The sequence below is a fragment of the Corythoichthys intestinalis genome, chromosome 17 (assembly GCF_030265065.1).
Source record: "Corythoichthys intestinalis isolate RoL2023-P3 chromosome 17, ASM3026506v1, whole genome shotgun sequence".
Taxonomy (NCBI): Eukaryota; Metazoa; Chordata; class Actinopteri; order Syngnathiformes; family Syngnathidae; genus Corythoichthys; species Corythoichthys intestinalis.
The window spans coordinates 44,336,387-44,355,878 of NC_080411.1; the positions used below are offsets into that span (position 1 = coordinate 44,336,387).

The 19,492-nt window shown below is 39.9% G+C and overlaps 1 protein-coding gene across 6 annotated transcripts in view; it reads left to right on the top strand.

The window, feature by feature from the left end:
* Positions 1-19,492, top strand: part of dcc (DCC netrin 1 receptor) — a 520,661-nt gene that overhangs the window by 202,414 nt on the left and 298,755 nt on the right. For all 6 annotated transcript variants that reach the window (XM_057819874.1, XM_057819873.1, XM_057819875.1 and 3 more), the window contains exons 4-5: positions 1,004-1,154; positions 3,026-3,162. In XM_057819874.1, the coding sequence (XP_057675857.1) occupies positions 1,004-1,154; positions 3,026-3,162 (288 nt within the window). The remainder of the gene's footprint in view (positions 1-1,003; positions 1,155-3,025; positions 3,163-19,492) is intronic.

Below are 19,492 nucleotides of genomic sequence, written 5' to 3' on the forward strand. Positions count from 1 at the left end.
TGCGAGCGCGCTTCTATGTTGACCCCCTTCCGGTTTTCGATGGTGACGTCACGCAGCCTTAAGGTCTAAAAAAAGCATCCGTGCGGTACGCTATTGTGTACAATTTATTTTGTTTTGTTAATACTGTTTTGTGAGAGCCGGTTGATGGGTGCGCGGGTGGCCCGGGGGACCACCCAGGATCCCGGGGGGGGGGGGGGGGGGGGGGGTGATTGCTCCTTTGCTGGGCTGCGGGAGGACGGATGGGCTGCACTTGACCCCCCATCGCCCCGCCCGCCAAAGGGCTGGCTGGGTGGGGGGCGTGGCCCTGGGTTGGCGTCCACGCGGCTTCTCTGCCCGTCTGCGTGGCTGTCGCGCGCCCGATGGGGCTTGCGTGCTGCTGGATGCGGTAGGGCATGCTCGGGTTGGGGGTCCTGGTGCCGGGATTGTCGATGGGGCGGCGTAGGGTTGGTCGCCAACGGGCTTACATTCATAAGAGATTCACACGATTACTGGGTTCTAGATCACAGAACTGATTTGTGTACACTCTACCTCTTTAAGTCAATTAGCTTATAGACACCCCCACCCTTGTCCCCCTCTTTCACTGGCCAATAGGCCCCCACATGGTGTAAACCGGAAATACATCTCGCTGACAATGGCACCAGCATATTAATAATTTGTCTAGATGTTCTATGTATTTCTTGTTGTTGTTTTTGTATGTGTTTCTTTCTTCTTTTGTGTTGCTTTTCTTCTGTCCCCCCATAATCCCTTCCTGTTCGCTGCTTTGTCATAATAAAAAGGTATTTTGGAATGATCAAAATGGGAGTATATCAGACACTCAATGTGAAACATTAAAACAGACAACCCGGGCACTTAGACTTCCATTCTCTGTGTCAAACAGCTGAACGGGACAACAAAAAAAAAGTATATATATATACTGTTTTGTGAGTCATTATATAGTCTCTTATGGTTTATGCCGTTTTATTTATAATAAGGTGTGACATCTTTCTCCCTCTCTTACCCTTAGAGCCTGGACTAAACCGAAACCTGCAGTTTCTCCAGCGTCCTTTGAGAGTAACAGCTCTGCTGGGAACCGATGCTGTGCTGGAATGTTCCGCCTCCGGATACCCCACTCCCAGCATTCAGTGGCGGAGAGGAGAAGAAGTGATCCAGACTTGGTATGTCTGTGTCATAATCACAGCAAAAAAGAAGCTAATTAATTAAGAAGCTAATTAATGTGTGCAGATCACTACAAACGTGTTTTGCTTGAGAAACTCAATTGTAGCGTGTTTTGCTCTGACCCAACGATCAAGATACATTGAACCGCAGTTTAATAGTTAATGGCTACAATTTTTTTTTCATCATATTCACTGCTTTTGAAGATGAATAGAAGTCAGATGACTTTAAAAGCACTATAAGCACTTGTTTTTCCACTGTAGTGCAACAAGCCAACGTTATGATGTTACGATGTGATTTCAACTTTACGACGCCGGAGTCTTGTCCGCCATTTTGTCTCCAGTGTTTTTTTTATTTTTATTTTTTTTATTAACAATGTTTAATTTTGTTATGTGATGCATGCTTTTATTTTGGCAAAGGACATGTAGAGAAGATAGTACTTTCACACGCAAGTTAGAGTGCACGCGTACACATGAGGAGCGCATTTGCTGCCACGAAGACGTCGTGCAGCCGAGAGAGAGAGAGAGAGAGAGAGAGAGAGAGAGAGAGAGAGAGAGAGAGAGAGAGAGAGAGAGAAAGAAGGATTAGAGCTGAAAGCCTGCGTGCAGATTTGTAGCTTGTGAAGCATCCACAGAGGCACCACCTGAATATAATACCTTTTGTACTGTTTATGGGCGTTTTCAATTGTGGTCAAATACTTAGGACGAGTTTATGTGATTGTTTTTGATGATGTGCGGACGCTAACTCATACATGGTAATCTTTTGTGTGGATTGTTATTGCTGTATCAGCAACTAGTTATAAACGCAAATTTAAATTGCTGTTATTAAAGATAAAACAAATTTAATGTAATGTTTATTATAGTTTCATTCTGCAAGTGTTGATGTGACGAGCAGCTGAATAAAGACAGCAAACCACACGTACGTCTGTCATTGTCATTTTGGAGCCTAGGTCGCTGTCTTGCTAGGCCATAGCTCCAACTTCTTGGCGAGGACAATACAATGACGTATACATATTTTGGATAGTTATTTTGAGATTTAGGGGGTATTTACGAGTACTTAAAGGGTTAATTCTGACTTACGCGTAAATTCGGGTTACGTCGCCAGCATAGGAACAGAAGTTGTTCCTAACGCGGGGACGACCTGTACGATTCTTTTCTTTCTTAAGCAAGTAAGTAACATCTAGTACCTTGTGTTTCAGCTCGTCCTTAATATAATATTAATCTGATGCCTTATCTGGGAATGCACTTGTGTGAATGGTGCCAAAAGTAGCACAGTATAAATCAATAACTTTTGAAGCCCCAATACCCCCCCCCCCTTTTTTTTTTTTTTTGACAATGGAACTTAAGTGCTATTCCTGCCCGTGTTTAATGTACTGCACAGAAGAAGCAGGGCTATAAATAATGAGCACAGAAAAGGTGAGCAGTACTGAGAAATTATGCTGAGAATTAACTACCTCCAGCGTAGTCTGGTCAGCAGTGCACTGTTGATGAAGGACATTTATAAATTGAAACTCTTAAATATCTTAAATCATTCTGCCAAATGCTCAGTGAATAGTTCAAAGCCAATATCTAGCAGTAGGTCTTTCTCTAGAGTAATTATTAATACAATCCTATTCCAACTTCCTTGCATCCAACAATATTCTATATCACTTACCGACTTTTAAATTATGGCCGAATGCCGATTTCAAGATCTATCCTAACTAATTGTCTATGTAATAATATTGGAATGCATGTTAATGTTATGCACACAAGTATAGTTAACCCAACAGTTTATATGGAAGTCTCCCACTGTTCAGGTTTCAAACTGTATGACTAAACTGAAGTGCACATGCACATGATGCAACCATGTAATAAAGAAAAACTTCTCCTTATAGGAATAAGAAGTATTCTCTTCTGGCTGGGAGCAATCTGATCATCAGAAGTGTCACAGATGATGACTCTGGCAGTTTTACTTGCACTGCTTCAAACAAGAACCACAACATCACTGCAAGTGCAGAACTGAGTGTGCTGGGTAAGAAACTATTTCTATAAATGTGCATCCACGCATTTAATTTGATGTTATTCATATCAAAATAAAGGCATATTAATAACATTAGAAGTCTGTAAAATTGGGATATAACGAATCGAGCTGTTGCGCAACCGCATGCGAGAATTTACACTTACATTTTAAATCTAATACTAAAATGCTGCATTTGAGGAAGGTGGTAGTTTTTCAACCTCTGACCAAGAAAAATATTATTGGAATGCAACTCGAACTGGGACGTCCTACTCGCAAAGTCAGAAAAAACAGTACCATGACATCACGACTTGTCTTTGCAACGTTGATTTGCACTAAGGATATTCCTTTATGTATCAAAATGAAGCAAATTATACAACTATATTTATCTACATCTATTCATTATTAAACTAATTTAGTTATTGAACACATGTGGCAGGTTTGCTGGAGGTGAAAATATCTTTTGCTGGCCAAAATACCGTAATTTTGGACTATAAGCCGATACTTTTTTCCTCCATTTTAAAACCTACACTTTATAATCCAGCTTCGTTTGTTTGTTGATTAATTTGCGTTAATAATTAACACTATATTTGACAGTGTCATAATTATGACATGATACTATCATGGGCATTGCTGAATGCTTTTTACAGATGTCATTAAGTATCATCTGGCAAATTATTTCACTAACTCCATTTACTGTATGTCCAGTTCGGATCTTTTACATCTATTCAAAAGTGAGATAATTTGCCGGATAACACTAAATGACATCTGTTATAAGCATTAATTAAAGCTCATGACAGTCTTATGTCATAATTATGATTGTCTAATGACAGTCTTACGGCGTCACTGTCAAATAAAGTGTTACCAAATACCATTACTAGCAATTGACGTAACAACTGAAACAGTAACTGAAGAAATAATTCACACAGAACATGGATTTTGATTATTATTTACATTTGTAGTGCTGCAATGCATGCTAGGAGGCATGTTGGACAACAACAGTGTTGACAGCAGGTGGCTTGTAGATGCTCATTAATGCTCATGACAGGTCTTGTGTCACAATTATGATTGTCTAATGACAGTCTTATGGCATCACTGTCAAATAAAGTGTTACCAAATACCATAACTAGCAATTAATGAAACAACTGCAACAGTAACTGAAGAAATAATTGGCACAAAACATTAATTTTTAATGTTATTTACATCTGTAGCACTGCAATGCACGCTAGGAGGCATGTTGGAAAACAACAGTGTTGACAGCAGGTGGCAGCAGAGGTTGACTACCGTAATTTCCCGAATATAAGGCGCACCCGTGTATAATGCGCACCCCAAATTTACTTGTAAAATCTAGGGAAACATATTGTACCTGTTTATAACGTACACCCTAATTTTAGCACCAATAAATAGAAGAATACAAGAAAAAAGAGCTCGCGTACAGATACAGAAATGTCATTTTACTGAATGGTGAAACACAGCACAAGCATAGCATATTGGTAAACATTACCATGAACTGACAATATTTACGGTAATTATATGATTTGACAACTTCTCCAACTTACCAGAATCTAGGAGAAAACAATACAGATGTGACTTTTTTTTTTTAAAGGCTGCTGTATAACTTGCTCGTTTCATTATGATGAATAAATGTTTCTTCCATGGATTGATACGGTAAAATGAAAGTGAGAACTTAAGTCGGAAAACCGAGAGAGCTCATCGCTGTCGACACGACAGTAACAATAGGAACTATTGTTATTTGGGTTTGAGTTTCCCAAGGGACAGATATAGTTGACGGACACACACAGGAAGTCTGTGTTGTCACGTTAGTTATGGTCCGAGTTGCGGAGCTGTAATAAACGTTGACTCAAATGAGTTCAAGTAACTAAATTCTGTGCTTTATAAAGAGTGAAGAAAGCAGAATTTAACACACACTAAATCCTTCGGGCGATCAGAGTGAAGTATTACCGAAACAAAATGGTGACATCACGTACCGCAATGGTCGGCAACAGATCACCACATACATTTCTTCAACACAACGTGGCCGTGTCAATAAAAACAAAAAATGGTTTATATATATATACAGTGCCTTGCAAAAGTATTCGGCCCCCTTGAATCTTGCAACCTTTCGCCACATTTCAGGCTTCAAACATAAAGATATGAAATTTAATTCTTTTGTCAAGAATCAACAAGTGGGAGACAATCGTGAAGTGGAACAACATTTATTGGATAATTTAAACTTTTTTAACAAATAAAAAACTGAAAAGTGGGGCGTGCAATATTATTCGGCCCCCTTGCGTTAATACTGAAAGTAAAGGGGCCGAATAATATTGCTTCAAATATGGCTTCAAACATAAAGATATGAAATGTAATTTTTTTGTCAAGAATCAACAACAAGTCGGACACAATCGTGAAGTGGAACAACATTTATTGGATAATTTAAACTTTTTTAACAAATAAAAATCTGAAAAGTGGGGCGTGCAATATTATTCGGCCCCTTTACTTTCAGTGCAGCAAAGTCACTCCAGAAGTTCAGTGAGGATCTCTGAATGATCCAATGTTGTCCTAAATGACCGATGATGATAAATAGAATCCACCTGTGTGTAATCAAGTCTCCGTATAAATGCACCTGCTCTGTGATAGTCTCAGGGTTCTGTTTAAAGCGCAGAGAGCATTATGAAAACCAAGGAAGACACCAAGCAGGTCCGAGATACTGTTGTGGAGAAGTTTAAAGCCGGATTTGGATACAAAAAGATTTCCCAAGCTTTAAACATCTCAAGGAGCACTGTGCAAGCCATCATATTGAAATGGAAGGAGCATCAGACCACTGCAAATCTACCAAGACCCGGCCGTCCTTCCAAACTTTCTTCTCAAACAAGGAGAAAACTGATCAGAGATGCAGCCAAGAGGCCCATGATCACTCTGGATGAACTGCAGAGATCTACAGCTGAGGTGGGAGAGTCTGTCCATAGGACAACAATCAGTCGTACACTGCACAAATCTGGCCTTTATGGAAGAGTGGCAAGAAGAAAGCCATTTCTCAAAGATATCCATAAAAAGTCTCGTTTAAAGTTTGCCACAAGCCACCTGGGAGACACACCAACCATGTGGAAGAAGGTGCTCTGGTCAGATGAAACCAAAATTGAACTTTTTGGCCACAATGCAAGACGATATGTTTGGCGTAAAAGCAACACAGCTCATCGCCCTGAACACACCATCCCCACTGTCAAACATGGTGGTGGCAGCATCATGGTTTGGGCCTGCTTTTCTTCAGCAGGGACAGGGAAGATGGTTAAAATTGACGGGAAGATGGATGCAGCCAAATACAGGAAAATTCTGGAAGAAAACCTGTTGGTATCTGCACAAGACCTGAGACTGGGATGGAGATTTATCTTCCAACAGGACAATGATCCAAAACATAAAGCCAAATCTACAATGGAATGGTTCAAAAATAAACTTATCCAGGTGTTAGAATGGCCAAGTCAAAGTCCAGACCTGAATCCAATCGAGAATCTGTGGAAAGAGCTGAAGACTGCTTTTCACAAACACTCTCGATCCAACCTCACTGAGCTCGAGCTGTTTTGCAAGGAAGAATGGGCAAGAATGTCAGTCTCTCGATGTGCAAAACTGATAGAAACATACCCCAAGCGACTTGCAGCTGTAATTGGAGCAAAAGGTGGCGCTACAAAGTATTAACGCAAGGGGGCCGAATAATATTGCACGCCCCACTTTTCAGTTTTTTATTTGTTAAAAAAGTTTAAATTATCCAATAAATTTTGTTCCACTTCACGATTGTGTCCCACTTGTTGTTGATTCTTGACAAAAAATTAAAATTTTATATCTTTATGTTTGAAGCTTGAAATGTGGCGAAAGGTTGCAAGGTTCAAGGGGGCCGAATACTTTTGCAAGGCACTGTATATATATACTGTATATATATACTGTATATATATATATATATATATATATATATATATATATATATATATATATATATATATATATATATATATATATATATATATATATATATATCTCTGTCTCCATTCATGTACCCGTTTATAATGCGCACCATGATTTTACAAGTTGATTTTGGGGAAAAAAAGTGCGTGTTATATTCGGGAAATTATGGTATCTTCCCCAAGGGAGCAGTAGTGGCCAAATGAAGCTTCTTGAAGCAATGACGATTTGCAGCTAATAGGTTCAAAGCTTCATGGTGGTTCTTTTGGTCTTACGGCAGTCGTATCATGCCGCTGTCAAATAAAGTGTTACCGGTTAATCTCTTTTGGTGTAAATATCCTATAATACGATGCGGACAGCAGTGGTTTATAGTCCAGTGCGGCTTATCTTTGAACAAATGTTATTTTCATGTCAAATTTGCTGCATGGTGGCTTATAGTTAGGTGCGCCTTAAAGTGCGAAGGTTACGGTAAATAACTTGTCACGATCAGCCATCTTTGCTGTTTACATTCGCAACTGGTACCATCTGAGTGAGATGAGTCCGACTTCCCACCTTTCTCTAATACAGCATTTATAGGGTTAGGGTTTTACTCTTAGTTCAGGGAATCAAAGTCTGTTCCCAAAGTATCCTATAATGGGAGTCCAACTAAATCCACTTAAAATAAAAACCGAGAAAAACTCACAAGGCGAAAACAACAGATTTGTTAAGTAAAACGTCATGCCACTTTTGAAAGCCCCCCCAAGCAAAAAACAAAACAAATTCAAATGAAAACAGTTATCTGTCACGCATCCCAAAACTATAATACGAAAGAAAAATAAAGCGAAAATTCATCCTTATCCCCCCACTGGGGAACTTCCTCTTACACTTTGAGGAGTATCCCGCGGGATAGAGAATCACATCCAAAATCAAATGCTGTCATAAAATATGTAATGTAAACCTTGTGTTTGCTTCAGGAGGTTTTCATAAATAAAATATGTTTGCATTTACTGTCTGACTGCCTCTTGGCTGTTTGTGGCTTTAGTAGATGCATTCAGCGCTCAGGTGCGTTTTTGTGTGTATGTGTTAGAGCCGGCCGGGACTCATAACCTAAATCCCCTTTTGCCATTAGTGTTGACAGAACCTAATGACATCTCAATGGATTCAATGGTTACATTCATGAAATAAAGTAAATGGTGAAGTATTGGCACTCCTTTAGAACTGGAGGAGAAAAAAGTTGAGGCAAAGACAACTGAAGTCGACTTTCTGTTCTTACAGGTTTTTATTCTCTTAAATGACAGAAGATGACGACACACACTTCATAACAAATTGAAATAAGAATTGACGGTAGCTTTGCATGAAATGCAAAAGCATCCATTTATGTTAATCCTTTTTTTTTTTAAATAGCTTTTCTTCAGCATGCCGCACAGCCCAAACCGTTTCACCAATTGACACCGTTCAAATACCGAAATGATTGGAATTCTCGTGTGTGATGCAATCTTTCGAATGACCCCCGCCAAAAATTACACTTTGCACCAAAACACGGGTTTTTTGAAAGAAAAAAACAAAAACCACTCAAAACACTCAAAATGTGTCTAGTCCTACAATTGTTATCCAATTCACATAAATCACTACAATTGTTATCCGATTCACATAAATCACACATTAAAAAATCATGAAGGTAAGGGGCATAAAAGTTTTTCCAAAGACTTGCAATTTCCCCAAAATTTGCCAAAAACTCGTCGTTACATTCATTTCTAATTGCCAAATTTGACAGTGACAACAAAAATATGGGTGGTTGTGACCAAAAGCTTACCATTACAACCCATTGACACTCAATTGGTGCCCAAGTAAGTCGATGTCATTGACAGCCATGCACGTCCATGCCAATGACAGCGAGAGGTAAGAGTGGGCCAAAAAAATCCAGCCCGATCTAACCCAGGTCCGTGGGTATTAAAGCCCGACCTGGCCCAAGCCCAATCAATTAACTTGATTTGCAGGCCAGAGCCCGAAACAAACCCGAAATTTTATGTTTTATTTGTGAGGACTCAGGAGAAAGAGGAAAGGGAGGAGATGCATCAGTCGAACCTGCCAATCTTTTTGGCATTACACTGGGGCAAATAAGTATTTAGTCAACCACTATTTGTCCTCCAACTTGAAAATATTAGAGAAGCCTGTAATTGTCAACATGGGTAAACCTCAACCATGAGAGACGGAATATGGACCCCCCCCCCCCCCCCCCCCCCCCAGAAAATCACATTGTTTTATTTTATTTTTTATTTTATAAATCATGGTGGAAAAATAAGTATTTGGTCAATACCAAAAGTTCATCTCAATACTTTGTTATGTACCCTTTGTTGGCAATAACGGAGGCCAAACGTTTTCTGTAACTCTTCACAAGCTTTTCACACACTGTTGCTTGGATTTTGGCCCATTCCTCCATGCAGATCTCCTCTAGAGCAGTGATGTTTTGGGGCTGTCGTTGGGCAACACAGACTTTCAACTCCCTCCACAGATTTTCTTTGTGGTTGAGATCTGGAGACTGGCTAGGCCACTCCAGGACCTTGAAATGCTTCTTACAAAGCCACTCCTTTGTTGCCCTGGCTGTGTGTTTGGAATCATTGTCATGCTGAAAGACCCAGCCATGTCTCATCATTAATGCCCTTGCTGATGGAAGGAGATTTTCACTCAAAATCTCTCGATACATGGCCCCATTCATTCTTTCCTTTACACATATCAGTCGTGCTCGTCCCTTTGCAGAAAAACAGCCCCAAAGCATGATGTTTCCACCCCCATGCTTCACAGTGGGTAGTGTGCAATTCAGTATTCTTTTTCCTCCGAACACGAGAGCCTGTGTTTCTACCAAAAAGTTATATTTTGGTTTCATCTGACCATAACACATTCTCCCAGTCCTCTTCTGGATCATCCAAATGCTCTCTAGCGAACCGCAGACGGGCCTGGACCTGTCCTTTATTTAGCAGGGGGACACGTCTGGCAGTGAAGGATTTGAGTCCCTGGCCTTTGTTTCTGTGGTCCCACTTCTCTGTAGGTCATTCACTAGGTCCCCCCGTGTGGTTCCGGGATTTTTGCTCACCGTTCTTGTTATCATTTTGACGCCACAGGGTGAGGAGGGAGTTGAAAGTCCGTGTTGCCCAACGACAGCCCCAAAACATCACTGCTCTAGAGGAGATCTGCATGGAGGAATGGGCCAAAATCCAAGCAACAGTGTGTGATAAGCTTGTGAAGAGTTACAGAAAACGTTTGGCCTCCGTTATTGCCAACAAAGGGTACATAACAAAGTATTGAGATGAACTTTTGGTATTGACCAAATACTTATTTTCCACCGTGATTTGCAAATAAATTATTTTAAAATAAAACAATGTCATTTTCTGTTTTTTTTTTTTTTTTTCACATTCTGTCTCTCATGGTTGAGGTTTACCCATGTTGACAATTACAGGCCTCTCTAATATTTTCCAGTGGGAGAACTTGCACAATTTGTGGTTGACTAAATACTTATTTGCTCCACTGTATATTTGCAATTACCATACAGCGCCTTCTTGTTTTATCCAAATTATTTATTTTATAACAAGTATTCCTTAGTTTAACATCCATACATCATTTTAGTATGCATAATATATAAATATATTGTAATAGCCCCAGATGGGGAAGAAGGAGAGGAGTCGGTATTGACTTACCAACTTTTTTGTGGCAACAATACTAAAGAAAAACAATAACAAAATAACAGCGGGCCGCCGCAACACGACCGCTCACTTTCGCTGTCCCGCCCGTTCTCCCATTCTCTCTACTCGCTTCCCGCTACGTCACGCTCCCCAGTCCGATCGTCTCTTAAGGGGGGTGGGGGTGGGGGACGCATATTTATGGACATTACAATATATTCATTAAAAAAAAAAAAAAAACATAGCAAGAGAGAAGACCCGACCTGATGCGACCCGAATGTAATTGTCTTTTTGGGACTGACCTGGCCCGGCTCTACCTCTAATGACAGCAATCTATGTCGGTGCCATTCACAGCCATGTACAGTATGTCGATTCTATTGATGCCATTGTATTTGTATTCCATTGACAGCCATGTACAGTACTGTATTTTTCGGACTATAAGTCGCAGTTTTTTTCATAGTTAGGCTGGGCGTATGACATACTCTGGAGCGACTTATGTGTGAAATTATTAACACATTATTATTTCAGTTCACATGTTATTTTGGTGTTTTTGAGTGACACTGATGGTTTGGTAAACCTTTTAGCATGTTCTTTATGCTATACTTATCTGAATAACTCTTAATAGCTATGTTACGTTAAAATACCGGCCACGTTCGCATTTCGTTGTTCATGCATCATGTGACATCATATTGTACACTTACTCAGCATGTTGTTCTCTATTGTATTTTTATTTTAAATTGCTTTTCAAGATGACATGATTTTATCAAGTAAATTTCCCCCCCAAAATGTGACTTATACTCAGGTGCGACTTATAGTCCAAAAATTACAGTACGTCCTTGCCATTGTCATCGAATGTACATCCATGCCATTGAATGCCATGTATGTCCATGACATTGACATCCATGGTCCAGTGGTCTCCAAACAATTCCACATAGGGCTGCAGTGGGTGCAGGATTTGACTCCAACAAAACAAGACCACACCTTTTCACTAATCTGGTGTTTTATAAGTGTAATCAGTTGATTGCAGGCAGGTGCTGCTTATTTTAGTAGAAACCACATTGGTTAAAAGGTCTGTGCTTGATCGGTATGAACAAAAACCAGGACCCACAGCGGCCCTCGAGGACCGGTTTGGAGATGTACGTCATAGCCATTGACAGCCGTGTACCTCCTTGCCATTGACAGCCAAATATGTCGATTCTATTGATGCCAGTGTACTTGGAGTATATGCGTATGTGTAGTTGATACCATTAGCGGCCATGCACGTCGAAATATCAACAGGAAGTGACCCCTGTAATGCCCCTAAATCAACAGGAAGTGACCTGATATCAGCAGGACTTGACCCCAAGGGGTTTACCTGCGAAAGCAAAGCTACCATTGCAATTTCTCCAGAAATTGCATTTTCTAGTTATGAATAAAACATGGATCAAGCCATTAAATTAAATGAGAATAAAAAGACAGGAAAGAATCATTTTATCAAGTCCATTTGTAAACCAGATTGGGCCTCACCCCCCAACAGAGGTGGAATAAAGACAAGAAGCTTCTTCACAGGGGGACCGCTCCGAACGCCGAGCAGGGCAGATGTTTTTTTTTCATTTTTCCCCCCCACAATATTTTTATTGATTCTACACACTTTATAACAATGTGACAATAGAAAACAAACAAACAAACAAACAAAAAAAACAGTCCACATGTCAAATAATTTCGCAGATTATTGTTCCTATGCAAATGAGAAAGACTCTGGGCCTTAATCATACAATCATACGCAATGGAAAAATACAATGTGTAAACAATAAATTCCTATGTGCCCCTTCTCATATCTTTGAGGAGGAGATTTCAAATGTTTATAACAAGGAGAAGAGGCACTTTATTAAAATGCCTGAAGACAGTAACAGAAAAGTAATGAATGAACATACTAAATCAATAGACCAAGTGCAATGAGCAAATATGGGTAATCATATGCAGAGGTGGGTAGTTACATTTACTCCGTTACATTTACCTGAGTAACTTTTTGAGAATTTTGAGAAAAAATGTACTTCTTAGAGTAGTTTTATCACTTTACTTTTACTCAAGTAGATTTGCGAGGAAGAAACTACTCTTACTCCGAAACTTTGGGCTACACTAGAGTCGATACGTTTTTCCTCTTTATTCTACATATTGACTATATTTTTGCCAGAGATGCTGACAGTAGCGCTACCCGTTTCACCAATGAGATGTTGCAGAAATAAACACATGACTACATTATAACATTCAGAGTTAACAATGTTTTTTATCTATATTTATATTTAGCGCACTTTTGTTTTTTGGACGGGTAATGCGTCATAGTGGTCTGGTCTAAATTTGATGGTTTTTATGTAATCTTTTTTGCATAATATGGTCATGTAATACTCTCAGCAACTCAGCAGGGATCCCAAACCATCGGGCCAGCTACCGGGACTGGTCCGTGGCACATTTGCTACTTTGCAAAGAAATAATCAATAATTTGTTATCGACCGCAATCTGGCCTGTTCCTCTTAACTAATCCAAGTAAAGATTTGCGTACGTCACTCTCTAGTGGTTGGCCTCCATTAATGGGGTGTTTGCACACCTATAGCAGCCCAGCGTCAGTCAATGTAAACAGTAACGTTAGCTGATGTTGGCTGTGTGCTGCAGATGGCAAAAAGGCCACTTGCTGAGCCAGAAGAGGAGCATACAACCAAGTCCATTCTGCATAATATGTGGCTAAAAGCTAGCAAACGAGGCAACAAAAGTGAATGCACTGAGAGCAACATACAGTGCCTTGCAAAAGTATTCGGCCCCCTTGAATCTTGCAACCTTTCGCCACATTTCAGGCTTCAAACATAAAGATATGAAATTTAATTTTTTTGTCAAGAATCAACAACAAGTGGGACACAATCGTGAAGTGGAACAACATTTATTGGATAATTCAAACTTTTTTAACAAATAAAAAACTGAAAAGTGGGGCGTGCAATATTATTCGGCCCCTTTACTTTCAGTGCAGCAAACTCACTCCAGAAGTTCAGTGAGGATCTCTGAATGATCCAATGTTGTCCTAAATGACCGATGATGATAAATAGAATCCACCTGTGTGTAATCAAGTCTCCGTATGAATGCACCTGCTCTGTGATAGTCTCAGGGTTCTGTTTAAAGTGCAGAGAGCATTATGAAAACCAAGGAACACACCAGGCAGGTCCGAGATACTGTTGTGGAGAAGTTTAAAGCCGGATTTGGATACAAAAAGATTCCCCAAGCTTTAAACATCTCAAGGAGCACTGTGCAAGCCATCATATTGAAATGGAGGGAGCATCAGACCACTGCAAATCTTCCAAGACCCGGTCGTCCTTCCAAACTTTCTTCTCAAACAAGGAGAAAACTGATCAGAGATGCAGCCAAGAGGCCCATGATCACTCTGGATGAACTGCAGAGATCTACAGCTGAGGTGGGAGAGTCTGTCCATAGGACAACAATCAGTCGTACACTGCACAAATCTGGCCTTTATGGAAGAGTGGCAAGAAGAAAGCCATTTCTCAAAGATATCCATAAAAAGTCTCGTTTAAAGTTTGCCACAAGCCACCTGGGAGACACACCAAACATGTGGAAGAAGGTGCTCTGGTCAGATGAAACCAAAATTGAACTTTTTGGCCACAATGCAAAACGATATGTTTGGCGTAAAAGCAACACAGCTCATCACCCTGAACACACCATCCCCACTGTCAAACATGGTGGTGGCAGCATCATGGTTTGGGCCTGCTTTTCTTCAGCAGGGACAGGGAAGATGGTTAAAATTGACGGGAAGATGGATGCAGCCAAATACAGGAACATTCTGGAAGAAAACCTGTTGGTATCTGCACAAGACCTGAGACTGGGACGGAGATTTATCTTCCAACAGGACAATGATCCAAAACATAAAGCCAAATCTACAATGGAATGGTTAAAAAATAAACGTATCCAGGTGTTAGAATGGCCAAGTCAAAGTCCAGACCTGAATCCAATCGAGAATCTGTGGAAAGAGCTGAAGACTGCTGTTCACAAACACTCTCCATCCAACCTCACTGAGCTCGAGCTGTTTTGCGAGGAAGAATGGGCAAGAATGTCAGTCTCTCGATGTGCAAAACTGATAGAAACATACCCCAAGCGACTTGCAGCTGTAATTGGAGCAAAAGGTGGCGCTACAAAGTATTAACGCAAGGGGGCCGAGTTTTTTATTTGTTAAAAAAGTTTAAATTATCCAATAAATTTTGTTCCACTTCACGACTGTGTCCCACTTGTTGTTGATTCTTGACAAAAAAATTAAATTTTATATCTTTATGTTTGAAGCCTGAAATGTGGCGAAAGGTTGCAAGGTTCAAGGGGGCCGAATACTTTTGCAAGGCACTGTACCTCGTGGCGAACCATTTCGCTAAACCTAAGAAATGTTTCACGATTGGAGAACTCATTATGCCTGCGAACAAGGATTTTTTCGCCATCAAGTTTTAGGAGATGCCACTTTTAAATAAGGTTGATTCAGTATATGGTGAGTTTCATTTTCCTTGCACTTAATGTTTGTTTTTAGCCCTGTTGTGTTATTTTATATTTACTGTTATTTTCTGCCGCACATTGCTGGTCCGTGAAAAAAAGGCCCATATAACACCGGTCCATGGTGCAAAAGAGGTGAGGGACTACTAACCTTACTATACAATACAGTAGGGTCTGATAATAACAGTTCATATAGATGAAGTTGATTTGCCAAAAAATAAAAAACAAAAACGTTATTACCGTTATTTAAAATAAATAAATAAATAAAAAAACAGATATTGTAAGCAGTTACTCACAGTGTTACTCATTACTTGAGTATTCTTTTCAACAAATACTTTTTTACTTGTACTTAAACTTTTCAATGACTTCTTTTACTTGAGTAATATTAGAAATAACGCTTTTTGGATACTCTATCCACCACTGATTATGTTTGAATAAATCTAAGAACTTCAGCTAAATAATAATAATGCAGTAATATTATTTCAGAAACACTTATTTGGAAAACTATCATTTGAAACAACAAATAAACAGATTTTTCAGCCATTTCTATGTAAGAGTACTTACTTTAATACCATGTTGTACCATGGCTAATATATATGTATTTTATTTTTTTATTGTTCTAAATCCATCTGTTTGCTGGCTAAGGCATCATAACTTGATTGCCAGCGTTAAGAAGCTAAGCCTCACAATTTATTTTTTCTCATTTATTTTTAACGGTATCAGAATTTATTGATTTTCCCCCTCATTTTTAGTTTTAGACAATATTTTCCATCAGAGTGCATCCATAATATAAATGATATTGTACAGTATCAATCGACCACTGACATTTTGAAAAATAGGATTCAATATTTTCTTAGCCTTTTCCTGATCCACTTGATAAGTCATTATTCTTGCCTGACTCCATTTTCCTAAGGCAGATCCTTTGAAGCAGATGATTCATGCAATTATGAAGTTGTCGTGACTTAAAGGCCATAATGCCACCTATTCTATTCTTATGTACCCTTTGACGCTCTGAAGTACCTACAAATTGTGAGTGTAAATGGCTTATTGTCTATATGCTCCATGTACAAGTACTGGCAAAGGGGAAAAAATACAGAAATGTGAGTACAACAGTATGGAAATGAGGGAATTATCATAAAATAGACATGTGATTTCAAACTTTGCTTCAAATACCTTGCCACTGTTTTGTGTGTCTAAAAATTCTAAATCCCAGTCATATTATGGTTAGATAACCACATTAATGGAAAGGAAAGTGTGTGTGGACACTCCAGAATCAAGTATCGAGATCCTCAAATAGTGGCATTCACTGAGTTCTGTGCTTCAATTATGCCCCGGGTGAGTCAGCCTTTTGAACAAATAATTTCCTTTCCTCAAATAGTTGCAGCCATCTGTGCATCTATCCATTTTCTAACATGCATCCTATTCAGGGTAATGGGAAAGATGGATCATGTCCGGTTGTTAAAGGTAAAAAGAGACAACACACTGGATTGGTCCCTTACCAATAACTGCAAAAAACGAACAGAAAACTATTTGCATTAATTCACAGTCCCTGTGACTGAATTTACTGTATTTAAAGTGCCTATGACAGCAAAAAACATGTTTATTTCGTATTTCATGTGGTATTTTATGCTCCTGAATGAAATGGACCGCTTGGATGTGTGTGGAAGCGATCAATTTATATATTCAATATTTTGAATCCCGCGCCAATAACTTTTTTAAATTCCTGTTTTGAAGAGGAATGCGAATGTGACATCACCCAGGTCAGCATTTCACAATACAGCATTGTTTTATAGCATGCAGATGACTCGTGGATTCAGCTGAATTTGCAGAATATTTTGTTTATTTTTCGCATCTTGCCAGCCAAATGTGCTGCAGTTTTGTTGCTGCACCAGGGAGAGGCGTGGGAGCCTTTTTGGGTGTCAAAAACCCCCACCCCGAGACTGGCCAAAACAAGTCCGACAACTGGTGGACCATTGGACTTTTGAGGAAGTGAGAAAACATTGCGTTTTGTATTACAGTATGTCAAATACTAGGATTGTGGCACACGTTTTAATATGGAGGTGGCTTGCATTTTGTGGCTGACAATGCTCCTTGTCCACCGAGAATGCCACTCGGCCGACGACCGGCAGCTTGTCACACCTTCCCATTGGTCCTCTTCGCGTGCCCCCTGGGAGGGCACCATACTTGGCTTATGCCCGTGCAGTTGTCCATATCGTACAGACTTCCAGCCTCCTCTGCACTCTTCGTGTGCCCTTCAATAGACAACTATCCTCGGGTTGGAGTTGGGCAGCTCCACTCTCCTCTGACGTCGGCCGGTTTGTCCGGCGGTCATTCTCCTGCTGCTTCCCTGCCAAACAACTCTCCTGCCCACAGCAGGGGAACGACGAGCTGTAACTTGCTCGCCGCTAGACGAATTGCCGATCAGTAAAGGTAATCAACAACCCCGCCGTCGTTTGACATGCTTCGGGTAGTTTGCTGTGATTTTTCGCTTCCAAAGGCTAGAACAAGGCTTTCAAACACCGCTCGGTTCGGGTTAGCATGTCAGCTAGCTGTCACGCTTCCTGATTTGTTTACGCTGTCCGAAGCAGTGGCAGGGAAATGACAAAAGCCGAACTAACTCAACTAACTCAACCGGTGTGCCGTGGCACACTAGTGTGCCGTGAGAGATCGTCAGGTGTGCCGCAAGAAATGATCTAATATTGCATTTTTTTTTTTTTTTACTTCGTCGGGCGGAGTTGCAGTAGGAAAGAAAGGGTAGATAGAAGGCTGTGGTGGTGTCTAGATGAGCAAGGTATGGCTCGTGTTGTGTTTAAGAACTGCTTGGATTTCTAGCCATCAGCCACCTTGCTGCTGTCCTCGACAATGTGGACCCCAGCACATCTACTGTACATCATTTGATTAAATTAGTCAAGTGTTGATATACACGAAAGTGTCCTTTTAATCTTATCTATACGTATGTGACGACCGTAAATCCTCCCCCTGTGTTTTATTCAAACACATTGTTGAGGACAGCAAGGTGGCTGATGGCTAGAAATCCGAGCAGTTCTTGAATCCGGCACGAGCAGCTCTCCATTCCAACAGCGTCATGGTGCCAAGCAAGCTTAAACGTCAGCTTCATTCTCCAAATGAAACACCCGTCGCTTCCTAACAAGTCGATGGACTGTTTGTTTGCCACAGAGAAACAGGCAACTTTTTTGAGAAAAACTACAAAGTATGAGTGACAAAGCCGTCAAAGCCAGTTACCGTGTTGCTAAATCCCAAAGTACCACACTGTGGTAGAGACATTAATACTAGCTGCCTGCAAAGCTATTGCCAGCGAGATGCTCGGCCCAGATGCAGTTTAAGACGTTGCTAAAGTCCCCCTGTTTGATTATTCTGAGCTTTTCAAACCTAACTGCTATAAAAAATAAAAACAGAGAGAGACTGAGATCTATTGACGAAGATTCCTGCCAGGATATCGATTTTGTGTTCACCTAAACAGGCTCAACTTCCACATTGAGTAAATGTAAATATTGAGAAATTATTTTCTAATTAAATGTATTATACAGAAAGTAACATTTTTGGTTTGTGTTTCTTTTCGAATGTAAAAATGTCCCGTGACTCAGAAAAGGTTGAAAAACACTGGTTAAAACCATTATGGAGGAATTTTGCCATGTCATACTGAATAAATGCATTTTGAATATTTCATATTCCATTTAGCACAAGACTGTTATTTGTCATGACCATACCCTTTACTTAGCAATTGGGCAAAAATAATTAGATAAAAAGAAGATCATGTAAAAATATTGGAGTAGAGAGATTAAAACAATGACATTTTGCTGCTCTCTTTGTCGCATTTTCCTCATTCTGAATAATTCCCCCTCAATGGGCTGAATTCTAAATCTGATGAAATCGTGACCCTGCCAACGTCACCTCCAGCTGGGGACGCTAGAGCGCTATAATGACAGGCAGGGTTAAACGCCAGATGAAAAGACATCATCATCTGCACTTTGCCAAATTGTTGTATATAGTCGAATCGTCTCAAAATTTGATTCTAATTCACATAATAATAATGCTATTTAAGATTTTTTTATGATGTCGCAGGCACTTTAATACCTAATATTATTCTTTACAATCTATTAAATTTCACATATTGTAACACACAGTAACATGCAAATAAAAAATATGTGTATCTTTTAGATTTAGGCCACCAATAAAAAAAAAAAAAAAAGATTGAAAAGAAACAAATG